General features: G+C 36.5%; 1 protein-coding gene across 1 annotated transcript in view; it reads right to left on the reverse strand.

Moving 5' to 3' along the window:
• Positions 1-796: 796 nt before the first annotated feature.
• LOC145215465 (uncharacterized) overlaps positions 797-21,024 on the reverse strand; it is a 45,985-nt gene continuing 25,757 nt past the window's right edge. The window contains exons 9-28 of the mRNA XM_080084166.1: positions 20,338-20,496; positions 19,773-19,949; positions 19,233-19,391; positions 18,885-19,043; positions 18,384-18,522; positions 18,102-18,235; positions 15,610-15,777; positions 11,886-12,059; positions 10,393-10,560; positions 10,016-10,135; positions 8,667-8,837; positions 8,299-8,418; positions 6,277-6,444; positions 5,909-6,028; positions 4,737-4,904; positions 4,363-4,482; positions 2,717-2,884; positions 2,340-2,459; positions 1,842-2,009; positions 797-1,657 (exon numbers count right to left, since the gene is read on the reverse strand). Of these exons, the coding sequence (XP_079940292.1) occupies positions 1,530-1,657; positions 1,842-2,009; positions 2,340-2,459; positions 2,717-2,884; positions 4,363-4,482; positions 4,737-4,904; positions 5,909-6,028; positions 6,277-6,444; positions 8,299-8,418; positions 8,667-8,837; positions 10,016-10,135; positions 10,393-10,560; positions 11,886-12,059; positions 15,610-15,777; positions 18,102-18,235; positions 18,384-18,522; positions 18,885-19,043; positions 19,233-19,391; positions 19,773-19,949; positions 20,338-20,496 (3,008 nt within the window). The 3' untranslated portion in view covers positions 797-1,529. The remainder of the gene's footprint in view (positions 1,658-1,841; positions 2,010-2,339; positions 2,460-2,716; positions 2,885-4,362; positions 4,483-4,736; positions 4,905-5,908; positions 6,029-6,276; positions 6,445-8,298; positions 8,419-8,666; positions 8,838-10,015; positions 10,136-10,392; positions 10,561-11,885; positions 12,060-15,609; positions 15,778-18,101; positions 18,236-18,383; positions 18,523-18,884; positions 19,044-19,232; positions 19,392-19,772; positions 19,950-20,337; positions 20,497-21,024) is intronic.

Here is a 21,024-nt window from a genome sequence, read left to right on the forward strand (position 1 = left end):
GGCACAATTTTATTCACAATCGCCAACGAGTAAATGTGGGCATAAATAACTAGAAACCGCCTTTACCTGCCTTACATGTTTTTTTGGTTTTGTGTTAAAAAGTGTTAGCACTGACAAATATATAACGACAGCATTGCCAAACAAGGTCAACACACAAAACTAAATAAATATACTTTTACCTGTTACTGTTCTGTCAGGCTGAAAAATCATCACCCATTAAGCAAATGTCAACAAATTGACAAAATATCAAAATTAAACAGGGATTTTTTTTATTTAATGTAATTTGTTCGCAGTGACGAACAATTATCTTAATTAGCTCCTCGAAACAGCGTTGGTAAATCGCCTGTGAAGTAAGGAACGCTGGCTTTCGACAACCCAGAGAAATACCTATTTTCTTTTTTTCTTTGTCATGTGTATCATGAAATATGGAGCGGGACAAAAAATCCACCCCTCGTTTTTAAAACAGTTCTTACACATTACATCATCATCAATGACCAATTTTAGAGGTACTCAAAGCCTTTTCTTTACACTGTCTGCAGCTTATCATTTATTGGCTCTATGCTTTTACTTTTCTTTACGTTTAGTATTTTTTCAACTTTATTACAACCGTATCATTGTCGATAGCTCACCATTTGGTCAAAAAAAGAGTTTGATCAAAACAAATTGCGGTGAGAGTAGAATTTCATACAATTCCCTCTTCGTCGAATTAACTGGTTGTCAACGTCTACCAAGTTAAAAACCCAATTGGTTTGCTTGCAAGCCAAGAAAGGTTGGAAACTACAAGCCTGAATAGATGTTTGCTATTTAACGTTTTTTATTAATTCGTTTTTACACCGAAATGCACAAATGATGCTGCACGATTATATTAAAACTGTAAAAATTGTGTTAGTAGGAAAACATCATGTAGTTGTTATTGTATATTTTCTAAACCCGAAAATACATCGACTGAGGTGTCCCAGAAAGAAGTAATTCCATTCCGCCCCGAACCTCGGTATATATTTGGTGCCCAGGTGATCCTTGTCACAAAAACCACCCCACCTGATGCATCTGTGGCGCAATGTATTTGGTATTAAGGCTTAACAGAAACAGGTTGTTCAACGTAAGTCACAGTAAAACAACATACCAACGACACCTAAAATATTGATTCAACTGGACCTAAAGAGTAAATCACAACGCTATTTCTTATCATTGATTTGGAATGGTAATAACCTCAGGAATATGTTAACAAATTTCTCGTATACCTTCAATAACACCACAATGTAAAGCTGCAGCACAAATGTAAGAGTAACTAGTGTAGATGTCACAAGCCCACAAACGAATTTCTTTGTTTCCGCAACCGGATGGACACAGAAAAGTCGCTGAATTAGCTTCACTAGTGCGTATTTATTTATCAAATTTCGAGACTGCAGTGTTAAGAAAACAATTTATGTACTCCAACACGATGATGCACAAACTGTCTTAATAAGTCAATGCTGTATTTTTAAATTCGAAAATCGTCAAACTTCCGAGCAATAGCAAGAAGAGGAACATTAACTTTTAAGTTCAAAAGCAAACGTTTCAAACTTTCCAAACGGCCAGCCACGTCCATTACACATCGCTTCTCTATAAGAACTCATTCCGGCTAACTTGTAAACAGTAAAACTTCCACCTGCAGCATCTGTAAAAAAGCGGTCGGTAGGCTAGTAGTATTTTTGCAAGCACACAACATAAAGTTTTGTTAATCCCGCAACAGGCAAAGCCGAATACTTATGTCAAAAAAATGAAAACGTTTTCTTAAACATAGACAATATCGTTAGGTGTACAAAACATTAAAAATCTAATTTAATCAAACAACTTTTTACATGTGATTCGTCCGTCATGTATTGCAGCGGCACAAATTAGCGAGCCGTCATGGTAAATCCCAGAACACCAAAGAGAAAAGAAACGACTAATGCAACCTTTCGGACATGCAAATTGGATGGAATCGTTTCCGTGGAAATTTGTTTTGTCCCCTCGTTTGAAACACATATCTGTAAAACAGTACATTTGGATATTTTATCTATTTATGATTATTTTTTAATAATCGAAAAGGAACTTTCTGATGTTTTTTCGTAGCGTTCCTATTGTACCGTGACCCAAACAAAACACGTGATACAACTTCAAGTGTAAACACACACTCCGAAGTCGAAACATATATACCGACTTTCAGGGAAGGGAACCCATAAATAGGACGAGGGATGGCAAAGGTTGAAATCAACTGATTACACAAAATATGCCAATATTTCTCATTGTTTTGTAAAACAAAATCCAGCATGATTGCATTAAACTTAGAAAAATATATTTTACAAAAAAATGTTTACCTTCAAAAGCGAAAGATCCGCTAAACTTTCCTCTCGGCATACTAACAATTCCATTACGTGTCACTCCTATATAAGACTTCATTCCAACAAGTTTATAAACAGTAAAACTTCCACCAGCATCTGAAAAACAGCAGGCGATAGTACTATTTTTGCAGGCACACAACATGAAGTTTTGTAGATCCTGCAGCAGGCAAAGTCGTTGGAACAATTCCTGGGACATTAATCGCGAAATTCTTATGTCGAAAAAATAAACATTTTCTTAAACATAGATGTGACGATCACTTGTGCTGTCAATCTATCGATTTTCACGAAGAAGGCCTAGAAAGTTAGGTGTGCAAGACATTGAAAATCTTACGTAATTAAACACGTTTTTTTACCTGTGATTCGTCCGTCATGTATTGCAGCTGCACAAATGTATGAGTCGTCAGTGTAAATCCCAGAACCCCAAAGGCGATTCACATGTGAACTGCAATTTTTGGGACATGTAATTTCGCTGGAACCTTTTCCGTGGAAATTCATTTGGTCGCCTCGTTTAAAACACAAATCTGTAAAACAGTACATTCGGCATTTTATCTTTCTAATTATCATAAAGGAACTTTCTGATATTTTTTTCGTAACGGTGATTTTGTTTGGCCCAAACAAATCACGTCAGAGTTGTGAGTCGGGCCGGGCTTTTCGGTTCGGGTTCGTTTCTTGACACAACCTCAAGTGTAAACACCGAAATATATACCGCGCTGCACAACAAATTTAAAACACTGACTGCACGTCAAAACTTCTGTTTAGACTGCTGCACCTTGAAAATGTTATATACTAGTACAGTGGTTCTCAACCTTCAGTGAACCGTGGCCACATAATGGAACTTTTTGGCCTCGTACCCCCTTCAAGTAACCTTTAAGTCCTGTAGCCCCCCCATACAAAAATTAAAGTGCCAATTGTTTATAGTCTAAGGCAGCGGTCGGCAACCCTTGGCTCCGGATCCGTACCCGGCTTTTTGACTCCTTTGATTGGACTGAGATTTTAAAATTACCAAATGTTTTGATTGGACATTCTGTGTCGATTATACCGAACACAAAAGTTGGAAATAATATTGCAGTGCAATAACATAAGCGAGCCCGCGTCCGGTGGTGAGCTATAACCGCGTCTACCATGAAAAGTAAAGCCAGAAAGAGGCAAACTTGCGGCCTACAGGTTAAAGCAACATACCTGTTTGTTAATATTTGTGTAACGATAAGTGTTAAACAAATAAATAATACTCAGCGTCTGAAGAAAACGGAACATTGCTGTCCGAAACGGGGTTACCACTGGGATCGTGGATAGTTTCATTTTCAATTGCTTTTACTGCTGATGAGACTAGTTTACCAAGTGTGCCTAATGCAAGAATCTAACTAACAACAAAAAGTTGAATGTCGTGGAACAAAAAACGTTTTGGCAGTGGCGTTTCATTTCAAATTTCAAAACACCTTTGTGGCTTTTACCGTCTTTTACTTTGGGAAATTTGTCCGAATGGTTGTTAGAGTGCTGAAGGTTGGCGACCCCTGGTCTAAGGGATAAAACACATCAACAGTTTTAACAATTTAGTTTTAGGTTATGGGGTACTTTGGGAGATGAAAAACGCAGGCGACAAAAAAAACGTGAAAGGAAAATTACAAACGAACATATAAATGGTAATCTTCCATTTGATTTATCGTTGCTGCAATCAAGAGAGTTTAATTCAATAATTATCAAAACTAAAGAGATTCGCAAGTTACATTTGTTTGACAAAAAGATTTGCGGAATGAAAAATGATAAAAACCACCAAGTTATAGGAAAAAAGCCAAAACTTTTTTTAAACAAAAAACATCTGAAATTACAAATGCATTAAACTTAGTAAAATATGTTAGTGATACTATAATATGTTTCCACTAAAAATAATAAAACAACGAAAAGGAAATGAATAATATGTACATGTGAAAAGCGGTCGTTTGGAAATTTTTATTGAAACATTAAACCTGATTTTATACTTACAAGGAATATTTACTTTTACCTTCAAAAGCAAAAGATCCCTTAAACCCTCCTCTCGGCATACTAAGAATTCCATTACGTGTCGCTCCTATATACCACCACATTCCACCAAGTTTATAAACAGCAAAACTTCCACCCACATCTGAAAAAAAGCAGGTGGTAGTAGTATTTTTGCAGGCACACAACACAAAGTTTTATTGAACCTATAACTGTGAAAGCCGATGGAACAAATCATGGGACGTTAATCGCGAAATCCTTATGACGAAAAATGAAAATGTTTCTAAAACATAGATCTGACCGTCACTTTTGGTGGCAATCAATAGATTTTTACGACAAGCCTGGAAAGTTAGGTTTACAAGACAGTGAAAATCTTATATAATCAAACAATTGTTTTACCTGTGATTCTTCCGTCATGTATTGCAGCTGCACAGATGTACGAGTCGTCACGGTAAATACCAGAACCCCAAAGAAGATTCACATGTGCACGGCAACCTTTCGGACATGCAAATTTGATGGAATCTTTCCCATGGAAATTTATTTTGTCCACTCGTTTGACACACATATCTGTAAGACAGTACACTTGGGTATTTTAGTTTGTTATGATTATTTTTTGAATTTGTAGAAGATCAAAAAGAAACTTTCTTATATTTTTTGTTCCGACTCTTTAACTGCTTTGATTGGGGTCAGTTTTTGAAATTACCAATTATTTTGATTAGACATTCTATGTCGATTATGTCGAACACAAGAGTTGGAAATAAACATTGCAGTGCAATAACATGAGCGAGCCCGCTTCTGGTAGTGAGCTATAACCTCGTCTATACCACGAAACGTATAAGTCTGAAAGAGGCAAACTAGCGGCCCACTGGTTAACACGCAACGTTTTTCAGTGTGTGTGAGCGTTCAGCAAAATACCTGTTTGTTAATATTTGTGTAATGATAAGCGTTAAACAAATAAATTGCTACGTGGGAACGTGGAGAGTTTCAATGTCAAATGTTTTTACTGCTGACGAGACTAGTTTACCAAGTGTGCCTAACGCAAGAAACTAACTGACAACCAAAAACCGAAAGTCGTGAAAAAAATTGTTTTTGCAGTGGCATTTCATCACAAATTTCAAAAGGCTTTGTGGCTTCATCGCTTTTTCTACTCTGTGAAATTGGTCCGAAAGGCTCTTAGAGTGCTAGAGGTTGGCAACCCCTGGTCTAAAAGATAAACACATTAAACATCACATTTTTTAACAATTTAGTCTTAGGTTATGAGGTAGTTTGGCAGATTAAAAACACAGGCGACACAATAACACAAATAGTAAAATAAAAACGATCAATAAATGGTAATCTTCTGTGTAATTATCGTTGTTGCAAGTAAAAGAGTATATTCTAGTGATTATAAAAACTTTTGTGAATAGGGATTGGCAATACACAATTGGTTGATAAAACAGGACGAGGGATGATAAAGGTTGATATCAACTGATAACACAAAATATGCCAATACTTCTCATTGTTTTGCAAAACAAAATCCAGCATGATTGCATTAAACTTAGGAAAATATATTTTACAAAAAAATCTTTTACCTTCAAAAGCGAAAGATCCGGTAAACTTTTCCCACTTCGTACTAATGATTCCATTACGTAGCACTCCTATATACGACTCCATACCAACAAGTTTATAAACAGTAACACTTCCACCAGCATCTGAAAAACAGCAGGCGGTAGTAGTGTTTTGGCAAGCACACAATATAACGTTTTGTTAATCCCATAACTGACTAAGCCGATAGATCAAATCCTCGGACATTAATCGCGAAATCCTGATGTCGAAAAAATGAAACAGTTTCTTAAACAATAATCTGACGATCACTTTTGGTGGCACATTTACGATGGAGGCATACAAAAGTTAAGTTTACAAGTCAGGGAAATTATTATGTAATCAAACAACATTTTACTTGTGATTCGTCCGTCATGTATTGCAGCTGCACAAATGTATGAGTCGTCAGTGTAAATCCCAGAACCCCAAAGGCGATTCACATGTGAACTGCAATTTTTGGGACATGTAATTTCGCTGGAACCTTTTCCGTGGAAATTCATTTGGTCGCCTCGTTTAAAACATAAATCTGTAAAACAGTACATTCGGCATTTTATCTTTGTAATTATCATAAAGGAACTTTCTGATATTTTTTTCGTAACGGTTCCTTTGTTCGGTGGCCCAAACAAATCACGTCAGAGTTGTGAGTCGGGCCGGGCTTTTCGGTTCGGGTTCGTTTCTTGGCACAACCTCAAGTGTAAACACCGGAAAGATGAAACATATATACCGTGCTACACTACAAATTTAAAACACTGAGTGCATGTCAAAACTTCTGTTTAGACTTATGCACCTTTAAAAATGTTATATACTAGTACAGTGATTCTCAACCTTCAGTGGACCGTGGTCCCTTAAAAGTAACTTTTTGGCCTAGTGGCCCCCTTTAAATAACATTGTAAGTCCTGTGGGCCCCATAAAAAAACAAAGTGTTAAAGTTTTAAATTAAAGTTGGAATTAGGTAGTAATTTCGGCTTTAAACGGGTCGAATAGAGCAAACCAGAATCCGTAATCGTGAAAAATCTCAATACAGACAAATAGTGTGCGTAATAGTCGATTAGGTTAGGGAATAAAGTTATTTGCAGCATACAATTGATTATGCACATTAAAAAGTAAAATGGCTTTTAGTGGGTGTTTCTGGTAAATCTACACCTGTACCTTCTCGGAACACAGCTCGTGGCTCCCCTGGGGGGCCATGGGCCCTGGTTGAGAACCACTGTACTAGTACATACTTATGTTTTTTATTTGTGCCGTAGTTCTGACACTGTATATTTTTTGCTTGTCTATTACAGACTATAAGGTCAAACAAACGCAATTCATAAACTCCAATACTATGATGTATAAACTTGAAAGGTTAACACTCTATTTTTTAATTTAAAAATCGTTAAATTTCCGGACGTAAGCAAGATCAGTGTTTAGTCTAAGGTAGCGGTCGCCAACCCGTGGCTCTGGATCCGCACCCGCCTCTTTGATTCCTGTGATTGGGCTTAGTTTTTGAAATTACCAAATGTTTCGATCACACTTTCTGTTACAAGTATGTCGAATAAAAATTTAGAAATAAAAACTGCAGTACAATAACATAAGCGAATCCGCTTCTGGTAGTGAGCTACAGTCGCGTCTATATACCATGAAACGTATAAAGTCTAAATGAGGAAAACTTGCGGCCCGCAGGTTAACGCGCAACGTTTTGCACGATTTGCGCGCGGGCAACAATACTTGTTTGTTAATATTTGTGTAACGATAAACGTTAAACAGATAAATAATCATCAGCGTCTGAAGAAAACGGAACATACAATGCTACGTGGGAACGTGTGGAGTTTTAATTCAATTGCTTTTACTGCTGACGAGACCAGTTTATCAAGTGTGTTGAAACTAACTAGCTGCTAAAAGTCGAAGGTCGTGAGACAAAAGACGTTTTTGCAGTGGCGTTTCATTTCAAATTTCAAAACAGCTTTGTGGCTTTCGTCGTCTTTTTACTCTGTGAAATTAGTCCGAATGACTCTTAGAGTGCTAAAGATTGGCGAACCCTGGTCTAAGGGAAAAACACATTAAAATTTTTAACAATTTAGTCTTAGGTGATGAGGTAGTTAGGAACATTAAAAACACAAAAACAAAAAAGGAAAAATACAAACGATGAATAAATGGAAATTATTCATGTAACTTATCGTTGTTGCAAGTAAGAGAGTTTAGTCTAGTGATTATAAAACAGGATTTTTTTGTGAATAAGGGTTCGCAAAATACAATTGGTTGATAAAAGAGAACAAGGATTGATAAAGCTTAAAGTTAACTGATTATACAAAATATGCCATTACTTCTTATTGTTTGTTAAAAAAGTCCATCATGATTGCATTAAACTTGGAAAAATGTATTTCACACAAAAAATATTTACCTTCAAAAGCGAAAGATCCCTTAAACTTTCCTCTTGAGTTACTAACTATTCCATTACGTAGCACTCCTATATACGACTTCATTCCACCAAGTTTATAAACAGTAAAACTTCCACCCATATCTAAAAAAAGCAGGCGGTAGTAGTGTTTTCGCAAGCACACAATATAACGTTTTGTTGATCCCATAACTGTGTAAGTCGATGGAACAAATCCTCGTACGTTAATCGCGAAATCCTGACGACGAAAAAATGACAACGTTTCTTAAACATAGATGTGACGATCACTTTTGCTGACAATCAATAGATTTTCACGATGAAGGCCTAGCTGTGCAAGACATTGAAAATCTTACGCAATTAAACACATTTTTTACTTGTGATTCGTCCGTCATGTATTGCAGCTGCACAAATGTACGAGTCGTCTGTGTAAATCCTAGAACCCCAAAGGCGAGTCACAGGTGCATAGCAACCTTTTGGACATGCAAATTGTAGGGAATCTTGTCCGTCATGGAAACTTATTTGGTCGCCTTGTTTGAAGCACATATCTGTAAAACAGTCCATTCGGGTATTCTATCTTTTTATGTTTTTTTAAATTATCTTAAAGGAACTTTCTGATTTTTTTTGTAACGGTCCCTTTGTTCGGTGGTCCAAACAAATCACGTCAGAGTTGTGAGTCGGGCCGGGCTTTTCGGTTCGGGTTCGTTTCTTGACACAACCTCAAGTGTAAACACCCAAAAGTCGAAACATATATACCGTGCTGCACTACAAGTTTGAAACAATGACTGCAGGTCAAAACTTCTGTTTAGACTGATGCACCTTCAAACTGTTATATACTAGTACAGTGGTTCTAAACCTTTAGTGGACCGTGGACTCCTGATGGAACTTTTTGGCCTCATAGCCCCCTTCAAGTAACCCTATAAGTCCTGTAGCCTCACATAAAAAATTAAAGTGGCAACCTGTGTTAAAATTCAGAAGTAATTTCGGCTTTAAACTGGTCGAATAGATTAATAAGAATCCGTATTCTTGAAAAACCTCAATACAGACAAATAGTGTGTGGAATAGTTGATTAAATTTTAATTTTTTTTTTTTAATATTTGTGTAATGATAAGTCATAAACTTAGAAATTGCTACGTGGGAACGTAGAAAGTTTCAATTTCAAATGCTTTTACTGCTGACGAGACTAGTTTAACAAGTGTGCCTAATGCAAGAATCTAACTAACAACCAAAAGTCGAAAGTCGTTAGACAAAAAACGTTTTCGCACTGGCTTTTCATTTCAAATTTCAAAACAGATTTGTGGCTCCATCGTTGTTTTTTTACTGTAAAATTAGTCCGAATGGCTCTTAGAGTGCTAAAGATTGGCGAAACCTGGTCTAAGGGACAAAACACATTAACATTTTTAACAATTTAGTCTTAGGTGATGAGTTAGGGAGAATAAAAACACAAAACACAAAAGGAAAAATACGAACCATCAATAAATGGAAATCTTCTATGTAACTTATCGTTGTTGCTAGTAAGAGAGTTTAGTCTAGTGATTATAAAACAGGATTTTTTTGTGAATAAGGGTTCGCAAGATACAATTGGTTGATAAAATAGGACAGGGAATGATAGAGGTTAAAGTTAACTGATTACACAAAATATGCCATTACTTCTTATTGTTTGTTAAAAAAGTCCATCATGATTGCATTAAACTTGGAAAAATGTATTTCACAAAAAATGTTTTACCTTCAAAAGCGAAAGATCCCTTAAACTTTCCCCTCGGCTTACTATCAATTCCATTACGAAACACTCCTATATACGACTTCATTCCAACAAGTTTATGAACAGTAACAGGTCCACCAGCATCTGAAAAACAGCAGGTGGTAGTAGTGTGTTCGCAAGCACACAATATAACGTTTTGTTGATTCCCTAACTGACTAAGCTGGTGGGTCAAATCCTCGGACATTAATCGCGAATTCCTGATGTCGAAAAAATGAAACAGTTTCTTAAAAAATAATCCGACGATCACTTTTGGTGGCAATCAGTAAATATTTACTATGAAGGTATGCAAAAGTTAGGTTTACAAGCCATTGAAAATCTTATGTAATCAAACAACATTTTACTTGTTAATTGTGCGTCATGTATTGCAGCTGCACAAATGTACGAGTCGTCTGTGTAAATCCTAGAACCCCAAAGATGTTTCACTTTTGCAAGGCAACCTTTCGGACATTCAAATCGGATGAACTTTCTTCCGTGGAACTTCATTTGTTCGCCTCGTTTGACACATGGATCTTCAAAACACATGTATTTATCTAATAATTATCGGAACCAAGTTTCTGATACATTTTTCGTAGCGGCCACTTAGCAATTTTCTACGACATTCGCAGTTCAAAAGTGAATATTTTGTCGAGGTTAACTATTTATTACCCAGAAAAACGAAGGATTGTGTTAACAACCAAATGCTAATGTCTCAAACAAAACACAAATTTAGTACGTCTAAAAGTAAGCGAGCGCTTCTATTATAATTTGTGATGAAATAAAAGTGCATTGCATAACCCACAGCCCGTGCAATTCGACGCTATACAGTCGCACGATTAGTTATCAAATAAGGTTGCAGTAGAATAGGGGTGTGCAACCTGCGGGCTTCGTTCAAGTGCGGCCCAATTATTAAAGGTTGTTTGGCCCGCAGATACGCTTGGACTTCAAAGGTACTGGAAAACGAGTGTAATTATTATGTATTTTTGGGGGATTAATGCTCCCGGTGATATTTTGCTGCGAGCTAACAATAGTACGGCTAGAATTAAATGCGAAATTTACTTGTAATTGGGAAAATTTGCTATGCAACAAAGTAATTTCACCTTGTGTTCAGGGGCGTATCCAGAAATTTTTAAAGGAGGGGGTCAAACATTTTATTTTGGGAACTTCCCTAATGACGTCATTAAATCTGTTTAGAAAATTTCCCACACAAACACGCTAGACCGCACGAGACTGAATACGTAATTCACACGTCAAACTGCCACCAAGTCCATTTGACAGAAAGAACAAATAATTTTCGCGACAGCTTTGTAGTTTCCTGATGTCGCCGCTGCTATCTAGCTTACTCAGCAAAACTGCAGCTGCAAGATAAACGCTAAGCACCAACCAAGAAATTGCAACCAGCGTTCTAGCCGGAACGCAACTTTCCGATTGTTAGCGCATAAAACTCCTTGTTAAACGCTTGTTACGTCACAATTGGCGATTAGATAACAAGTGAATACAAGAGATTGAAGGCTCAGGGCTTTGAGATAACGACTCCCTGTTATTAGCGGTAAACGGAAACGATTTGGGCCATTTAATTAACGCACAACTTTTTGAAAGGGGGGGGGGGGGGGCGTCCGAACCCCCCCCCCCCCCCCCCAATATTAAAATAAAAATAAGTTTAAATAAAGTGATATCAAATTGTTGCTTTTATAGACTTTGTGGGTACAAATTATCAGTATAACTCTAACCAGTGGAATTAATTGCAGACAGCTTACACAATATGTCGGAAAAACCTAAGCATATAGAGGGCTACTCAATTTCGAAGCGGCATCGTAGAGTTGCAAATTACTCTTCAACATGAAACATGCTTACTTACCTCCAAACACAAATGAGAATATCCGCGGTAACTTCGGCCTAAACAGCGGCCTCAACCACACCAACCGCACCAACGGCACCAACGGCGCTGCGAACGACATGCTGGTTATTCCATTCTGGGTGCTTCCAAAGTATGATGGCATACCAGCGAGCATAGTCACAGAAAATAGTTTATCTACAAAAAAGAACACAAGTTTCGCAGTCTGTGCAGATCTATTCTTTGACTTTATGATGTAAATACTATCTACACCGATATTGTCGCAGTAAACGAAGCTCGAAAAACTGCTCTGTTTACTTACAGGTATAGTCAGTGTTTTTTTAAAGGTGTTTTGGGGGGACCGAAACGGTCCAGCGGTTTCCCAAAATTTGCCAGTAGCCTAATAAATAATTCGTTTAAGGTTTAAGCAAATATGGCTATTTTTTGGTATTTAAATGAAACACTTGCGGTCTCTTAAAACTACTTAGCGGTCACTCAAACCAAACCTAAAAAAAAACCTTGGTATAGTAATGACATAGTTCATGACCGCGAGCTGTTCTTTTTGTAACCATATTATCGTACAATACACGTCCACAAGTCAATTAAATACCTTATAGAATAAAACTAGAAGAGTGGCTTTCTGATATACTTCCATTTTATATATTCTATACGATATTTACCAATTTATTATACACATCATTTGATCTATACACATATGATTGTTTTTGTAAACAAAAACTAATGGGTCCCCACACGCGCGTTTGTGCGGATTTTCAGTAAACAAATGTTGCGGTGATTTTTACATTCTTAAGGACAAATTTTTTGAAAGCATTAACCCAACAATAAAAAAATCGTTCGTATTCTTTTTGCACTATTATCGTCATGTAATTACAAAAACATTAAAAAAACGTAACAAAGACTTAAATCTAATCTCTTGCTTTGACCCAGATATAGTCCTCCAAGGTCGGGTTTTGAACACAATTTTTTTTAGAAAGCTGTAACAGTTGTGTTACAGACACTTTAAATTAAAAAGCAATTTGCTACAAGTGTATACATAACAAATTGTTTTTCATTTAACTTTGTTTCCCAAAACGAGTACCATTGACCTGTAGTAATCTCTCAGGGTGCACACGAAAAACGACTGTTTGACCTTTTGACACCGTTTTCAATAGCACGCCGTCATTCGTGTTCAACAATACTGTTAAGTCTAATTTATACATGTCTTGAGTATTGACTCCTAAATTGATTGTCAAAAAAACGCTACGTTATGAAGAAAGGTCTGAGCTGTGCTTGTAATACCGACTAGTTGACCTTAAGTAACCCGTGATCATGCGGCGGCCAACCTGACAGCGAGCATTTAAAAAACACTTATTTGGCAAAAAGTTAATTTTTTCATCTTAACTTTTATTAACAAAGTTTTTCTTGACATATACAAAACCGAAGCACGGTTATTAGGCTTAAATTACGTCATAGGTGTAAAACCTTCGCCAAAACTAAAAATTTGAGTGATAACTTAATAAAAGACATAGCATTGCTGTGCAAAACAGCTGATTTCTAATCACTGAAACGACGTCTCGTAAAACGTCTGTCCGACGTCAAGCTAAACCCATCGTAAACCATTGAGTTACTCTCTTGGTACTTCTGCCTACAGTGTCTTTCTTGACCAAACGAGCGTTAGACACATTTACGTTTCGGGGGACTGTGGGTGAACCTCTGGGTCATACGGGGTCAAAATTCACAAGGATCATCTTCAGACCAATATCTGTAACGTGTGTAAATTTGAAAACGTTTGAACCATTCTTTCTTGACCAAAACGTGGGAACAATAGCCGCGCTAAAAATGTCACATTTTGAGGGGCTGTGGGTGAACCAAGGGATCAAACGGGGTCAAAATTCACATGGACCATCTTTAGACCAATACCTATAATGTGTGTAAATTTGAAAAAGTTTGAACCATTCTTTCTTGACCAAAACGTAGGAACAAATCCGCGCTAAAAATTTCACGTTTTGGGGGGCTGTGGGTAAACCGAGGTATCAAACGGGGTCAAAATTCACATGGACCATCTTTAGACCAATATCTGTAAAGTGTGAAAATTTGAAAAAGTTTGAACCATTCTTTCTTGACCAAAACGTAGGAACAATTCCGCGCTAAAAATTTCACGTTTTGGGGGGCTGTGTGTAAACCGAGGTATCAAACGGGGTCAAAATTCACATGGACCATCTTTAGACCAATATCTGTAAAGTGTGAAAATTTGAAAAAGTTTGAACCATTCTTTCTTGACCAAAACGTGGGAACAAATCTGCGTTAGAAAGAAAAAAAGAAAGAATAAAAGAAAGAAAAAATAAAAAAAATATAGACAAAACAATATGAGTCCCCTTCAAGGAAGGGGACCCATAAATATTAAAAATATTTTTTATAAAAATATAAAAAAGGTCGTTTAGATTACTTTACAAACTTTAGAACATAAGGAATACACACGATGCATGTGTTTGTGGTTACTGAATATGTAGTGAACGACTATATCTTTTTTTACCACCATCATTACACTAACGATACTAACAAATTAGTACCCTTGGGCCCACATTCCTAGTTTTAAACACTAAACCATATTTTAAATAAACTTATGCAAACATTATACAAAGTGCACTTCATATATGTACGTTACCTATCTGTCCATGCATTCTGTTTTTTGTACGTTTCATCTGATCTTATTTGCACATACACGCCTTTTCTGTCACATATTGCAGTTCGTTTAACTAACAAAATTACTCGACTTGATGCTGCAGTCTGGTGTCTACAAGACCATAATGTTTTGCTGTTTGCATGGAAAGTATCGATAGTTGAGTACACCGTCTGACTTAGTGCAATTCATACAATCTCAAACTTCACGTGATACACTGTAAAGGAACACACTTTCAAAAAAGCAGATAAGCAGAAGAATAGTACTGCATTTTTCTGATGGTGGTGGCAAAGATTTTAGTTATAAAAATTAAAACCGATTCTGCAAATAATTATTTTTGGATAAGAATGTACAAATATCGGGAAAATGCGGTGGTATTTTTATCAGCTCAATTTAACTAAGCTATACCTGAATTAACGACACTAAAATGTCACATACTATCCTAAAGCCAACTACTGCCACTAACGCCCGGTGCTAATAATGTAGCTATCCACCACAGAGTTGTAAACGGGCCTGAAATTGGAGCCCGAACCGGGCCCGAACCGGGCCCGAAACTGAATGTGTTTTTTTTAGAAAGCCCGTTTAAGTCCAGAAGTTTGATTGCCATGTCTATATATTACTGCCTTCGCCAATACAGAAGACAACAAACGCAATAGACAAGAACATTCAAAGGTCTTGAACAAACAAGCCCAGCGACCTACTACTTTGCTGGGTAAAATTATTTAAAAACTCAGGCCCGAATCAAGCCAATTTGTTTCAAGAAACCAATCCCTAACCCGGCCCGACTCTGATGTCTGATCCATCAATTTCTCCTTTGACTATTTCGTGGAGAAGCTATTTTGGCTTGGTAACTGTTCTAGTGCTGTTTTGCTGCTACAAATTTATTCACTGCGCGACATAAACTAAGCTCAACACAGATAATGATGACCTGTTGGAGAAATGCAAAACATTGATAATGATCCTATAGCTTGTCTTTTGGATGAGTATTTCCATCGAAAAAAAAAACTTGCGCAAGAAAGTAAAGGTACGCTACCGATATCACAGTAATTGTTTATCTGCAAATCTAACCTGTATTTTGACCATCATGTATAGCAGCGGCACATACGTTAGAATCCTCTGTATATATTCCTGTTCCTCTAACAAGAGATGACGTAAAATTGCATTTAGAACTGCACGTGAACATTGTTGAAGCTTCTCCATTGAAATTAAGTTGGTTGAATTGAGTCGAACAAACATCTAATTTCAAATACATAATATCAACAACCTAACTGAACCAAAGTATTGATATTACGTAAAACTAGAAAGGTGGCTTTCTGATATACTTCCATTTTATATATTCTATACGATATTTACCAATTTACTATACACATCATTTGATCTACACATATGATTGTTTTTGCAAGCTAAAACGAATGGGTCCCCACACGCGCGTTTGTGCGGATTTACATTGAACAAACATCCTGGTTATTTTAAGATTTTTAAGGAAAAACCTAACCAACTTTGGCAATAACCCAATTTTAAAAGTTTTGTCCGTATTCTTTTTGCATCATTATTGTTATATAATTACAAAAAAAACAGTAAATAAGAACGGGAAAAAGACTTTTAATTTAATCTTTGTCCTTGATATTGTCGTTCAAGGTTAGTTTTTAAACACAATTTTCCAAAACTGAAAATGTGCATGATAACGTAATATAACGACTTAGCATGCTGCGCAAAAACAGCTGATTTCTAGTTACCGACACAGACTGTGTCGTAAAACGTCCGACCGGACGTCAAGCTGAGCACTCCCGCTGCATTCACCCGCCTTTATCGTAAACAAGCGAATTACTACCTTGAGAGTTGATACGTCTATCTGACTGACAGCGTACACATATTATGGGCTGTAAAAGTAACTATTTGGCCGATTAAGGCAAAATTTTAAATACTGAACGATTAACCTACTGCAAACAATTGTTTAACATTTCAGCACATTAGGTCTTGTATTTTGGGCCTAAAACTTATTATTTTGGGGTTTAAAGGGTAAAATGGGTGAATCCAATAAAAAGTTACAAAATTCTTTAGAATAGCTTACATTGCACCAACCAACAAAGCATGAAACCCACAGATTATGTACTTGGGTCAGTACAGCGGTTTTTAATTTTTTTCGTTTTGGAAGCCTGTGGGTGAACCGGTGGGTCGTTTGGGGTCAAACTTCAGGAGGATCAAAGTTGAATTAATAACTAACATCTGTCTAAATTTGAATACATTTAAAGCACTCTTTCTTGACCAAACGCATTTAACAAACCAGCGTTAGACAGAAATGAAAAATTAGGGGTTTAAGGGGTGAAAGTGGGTAAATCGAAAAAAAGATACAAAAATTCTTTCAAATACCTTATATTGCACCAAACAAAAAAACATATCACTCAGAGATGCTGTACTTCAGTAAGTATAGCCGTTTATAAAGAAATACGTTTTGGGGGCCTGTGGGTGAACCGCTGGGTTATTCGGGGTCAACCAAACACGTACAACAAACCAGCGTTAGACAGAAAAAAGAAAAAAAGAAAAAAAGAAAAAAAAATACGGACAAAAACAATATGTGTCCCCTTCTAGAAGGGGACCCATAATTAAACCATTAAATGTTGCTTTGGATAGGATATTATGCCCAAAACCAGTTTTAAAATAGCAACTTCCGGCAGTAAATATAACAATCACTGACAAATCGACGACAAACCGTCTTTCATTGTTTTTTGCCCAACCTAGATGTTAAACGACAACCACCTACCAACGCGACGTAGCCAAACCGGAAATAACCTCATAATGACGTTTTATTGTGGTTTTACTAAAACTCACATACACCAAGTATGGTTTCCGTTAATGTAAAATAAACAAAACACGCAACCTTGTAGCAGATCTGCGCTGTTTTACTACACAGCACTAATTTACTGTAGGCTGTAAGGCAGCAGAGTAGCAAGACCAATCATAAAGAGAACATTGTCCACTTTACAGCGTGTGAAAAGTGTATAACAATGTAACAAAACATTTACAATCATAAAAAATTGCCCGGTGACCTTTCGTAACTTAGGCGTATCAATCACTCCCACCATGACTCGTGGAAATACAAAGTTGACATATATTCAAAGCTATAAGACTTATAATGGGCTGATCGAGCTAAAATTTGGAACGCCAAACAGTACTAACAATGTTTAGAATTCTAGCACATTAGCGGTTGTATTTCTTAACTAAGGGCCTTAAACATAAAAAACGAACATTTTGGCAATAACGTAAAAAATAGGTAAATCTGACTAAAAGCTAAAAATGCAAAATAAACTATTAGGCAACCAACAAAGTTTAACCTGGGCTATGTAGCCTTTTTAACTGTTTCAAAATTTCACGTTTTGGAGACCTTTGGTTGAACCCCTGGGTTATCGGAGTCAAAATTTAGCAGGACTACCTTCGGCCCACTTCGTGTGTTATATAAAAAATCGCAGCACGCTTTTTTAACAAATCGGCGCAAGACAGAAAAAACGAAATGATTTTGTGTGAAAGTAAAAAATATGGTCTTGTGTTAAACTCAAACCTACCTTCACAAGTACATGCTGGACACAATTCGCAAGTTTTTGGACAGAGATCAGTTGCGTAACTCGAATTATCCGAACAGTAACTTCGATCGCAACTTGCTCCTTCTCTATCTTCGCACCTACATTCGTCGCAGACTCTGTGAATTGAACGTTTAACATTTTGTTTGCAATGAAGCTTTTGAGTGAAGATAAAAATATAAACAGCAAATATGGTTTAACTAAAACATGATGTAGTTTACGTGTAGTCAATAAATGTATCGCAAAAAATAATCGTAATATACTTACGGGCATGGTTTTGCCACGCAAATCTTAAATTCAGTGTCACGTCCTTCGCATAATTCGCTATAGCAAAGTCTTAGGCGATAGCTTGTTCCATTTCCACAACTCACAAGACAATTGCTCCACTGTGACCAATCGCTCCAACCTCCGGAAAGTTATTATTCAATAAATGACATTACGAAATAAAAGAATGCCAGCAGGCATTATGTTTACAACTCAACGAACTTGAAAACACTATCTCTAAGTATTAACATACATAAATATTAATAAATGAAATTATACATTAACTAAACTTCGACATTTTCTAAAAATATAAGACAACCGACATCAACAGGAGTAATTGGATAAGTTTAGTAACAATTTATTTTCATGTCAGTGTTACGCACTGCAAAGTAAAATCGACGGTAATTAAGCTTGGAGCAATACAAAATCATCCATTTTGTTTTTCAAACAAACTCTACACAAAGTTTAGTTTATTAAATAATTTATACCTTTACAATAACCTACCAATAGGACACGGTTGAGTGTTACATGGAAGCGTTTCTGTTGAGTTTTGTCCACAATCCAGAGTGTATCCGGAACTGCACACTCGGATTCTGGTTGTGGTTCCACCTGCACACGGTTCTGTACATGGAGTCGGGCTTGTCCACGGACCCCAACTGTAAACTGCAAAATGAAAAACGATAAAAAATGATGTAAACTGATTTGGGCTGAAAGTTCCATCAGCAATAGTAGGGGGATCACCACACGCTCACAAAAACGTATGTTAGGATATTATATAAATGTCTACTCCAATCAGTTTTATATCTACGATTTGAAAAATCTTTATCTGCCAAAAACTGCATTTCTACCTACCAGTTGAACACTCCTCAGTGTTACACGGCAAGCTCTCTAAGTTTTCACTTCCACAGTCGTCAGTTATTCCAGTACTGCAAAGTCGTGTTCTCGTCGTCTGTCCTGTCCCACAGTTTTTACTGCACAATGACCATGGATCCCAACTAAGCCAAGTTGTCTCTGCAACATAATAGAAACAGCGAAGATAAGAACTGGCAGTATTTTCAAGAAGAAAATATGCAACCCACACATAGACAACATCATTACCAATGATTCAGGGTAATTGCAAACTGAGCATAAAAGAATATAATAACAATAAAGTAAACACATTTAGTCAAAATTTTGTAAAAAAGATAAAAAAAATCACAACCTGCAAAAGATATTCAATTATAAAAAGTATACAGTGTTGGTGTGATAATGAGCAAAAAGTAAGAAAGTTGAAACATTTATTCTACTTAAACACCTAAACTTACTCTGGTTTGTATCATTTATGTCAAAGTTAAACCATCAATTATTGGTTTCTTTTTGCCAAACAAAACTGAATGTGTTTTATGTACATACCTATTAAAACACAGGCTGGACCGGTCGTCCATATTCCATCTTCTTGGCATGTAATTGTACCATTTCCCTCAAGTGTATGTGTAGAATTAGTGCAAGTATAAGTAATAGTATCGGTTGGTGTGTACGGAGGTGCTGGAGTAAAAGTCCCATCAGCAATTGTAGGGGGATCACCACACTCTGAAAATAACTTGTATTAGGACAAAGAACTTATTTATTGAAGCGGTGAGAGCTAAAAAACATCAGGGTGAGTTAAATTTCCACAAAATTGTACTTACTGTACCGAATATAAAATGAATTATATGCGACTATTTCCAGATGGTCACTAAATATAATGGACATCCTGTGGACGATCTATAATAGTTATAAAGGACGGGCTATTCTAAAATACACCATCTAACATTATGGAATGGTCGCACGCATAAGCAAACAGATAAATGGTTAGGAGGAAGGTCACCAAACGCTGACAAAAAAGCATGTTAGGATGTAAGATAAATGTCTAACCCAATTAGTTTTGTATCTACGATTTGAAAAATCTTTATCTGCCAAAAACTGCACTTCTACCTACCAGTTGAACACTCCTCAGTGTTACACGGCAAGCTCTCAAAGTTTTCACTTCCACAGTCGTCAGTTATTCCAGTACTGCATAGGCGTGTTCTCGTCGTCTGTCCTGTCCCACAGTTTTTACTGCACAATGACCATGGATCCCAACTAAGCCAAGTTGTCTCTGCAACATAATAGAAACAGCGAAGATAAGAACTGGCAGAATTTTTAAGAAGAAAATATGCAACCCACACATAGACAACATCATTACCAACTAGAATGGTGGCTTTCTGATATACTTCCATTTTATATATTCTATACGATATTTACAATTTACTATACATATCATTTGATCTACACATATGATTGTTTTTGTAAACAAAAACTAATGGGTCCCCACATGCGTGTTTTTGCGGATTTATGGTAAACAAATGTTGCGGTGATTTTCTAATTCTTAAGGACAAATTTTTAGAAAGCATTAACCCAACAATAAAAAAAATTTGTTTGTATTTTTTGCACTATTATCGTCGTATAATTACAAAAACAATAAAAAAGAACGAAACAAATACTTTACATTTAATCTCTTGCTTTGACCCAGATATTGTCGTCCAAGGTCGGGTTTTAAACACAATTTTTTTCTAGAAAGCTGTAACAGTTGTGTTACAGACAATTAAAAAGCGATTTGCTGCAAGTGTATAAATAACTTTTCATT

Source organism: Phallusia mammillata, chromosome 2 (genome assembly GCF_965637545.1).
Source record: "Phallusia mammillata chromosome 2, kaPhaMamm4.hap1.1, whole genome shotgun sequence".
NCBI lineage: Eukaryota > Metazoa > Chordata > Ascidiacea > Phlebobranchia > Ascidiidae > Phallusia > Phallusia mammillata.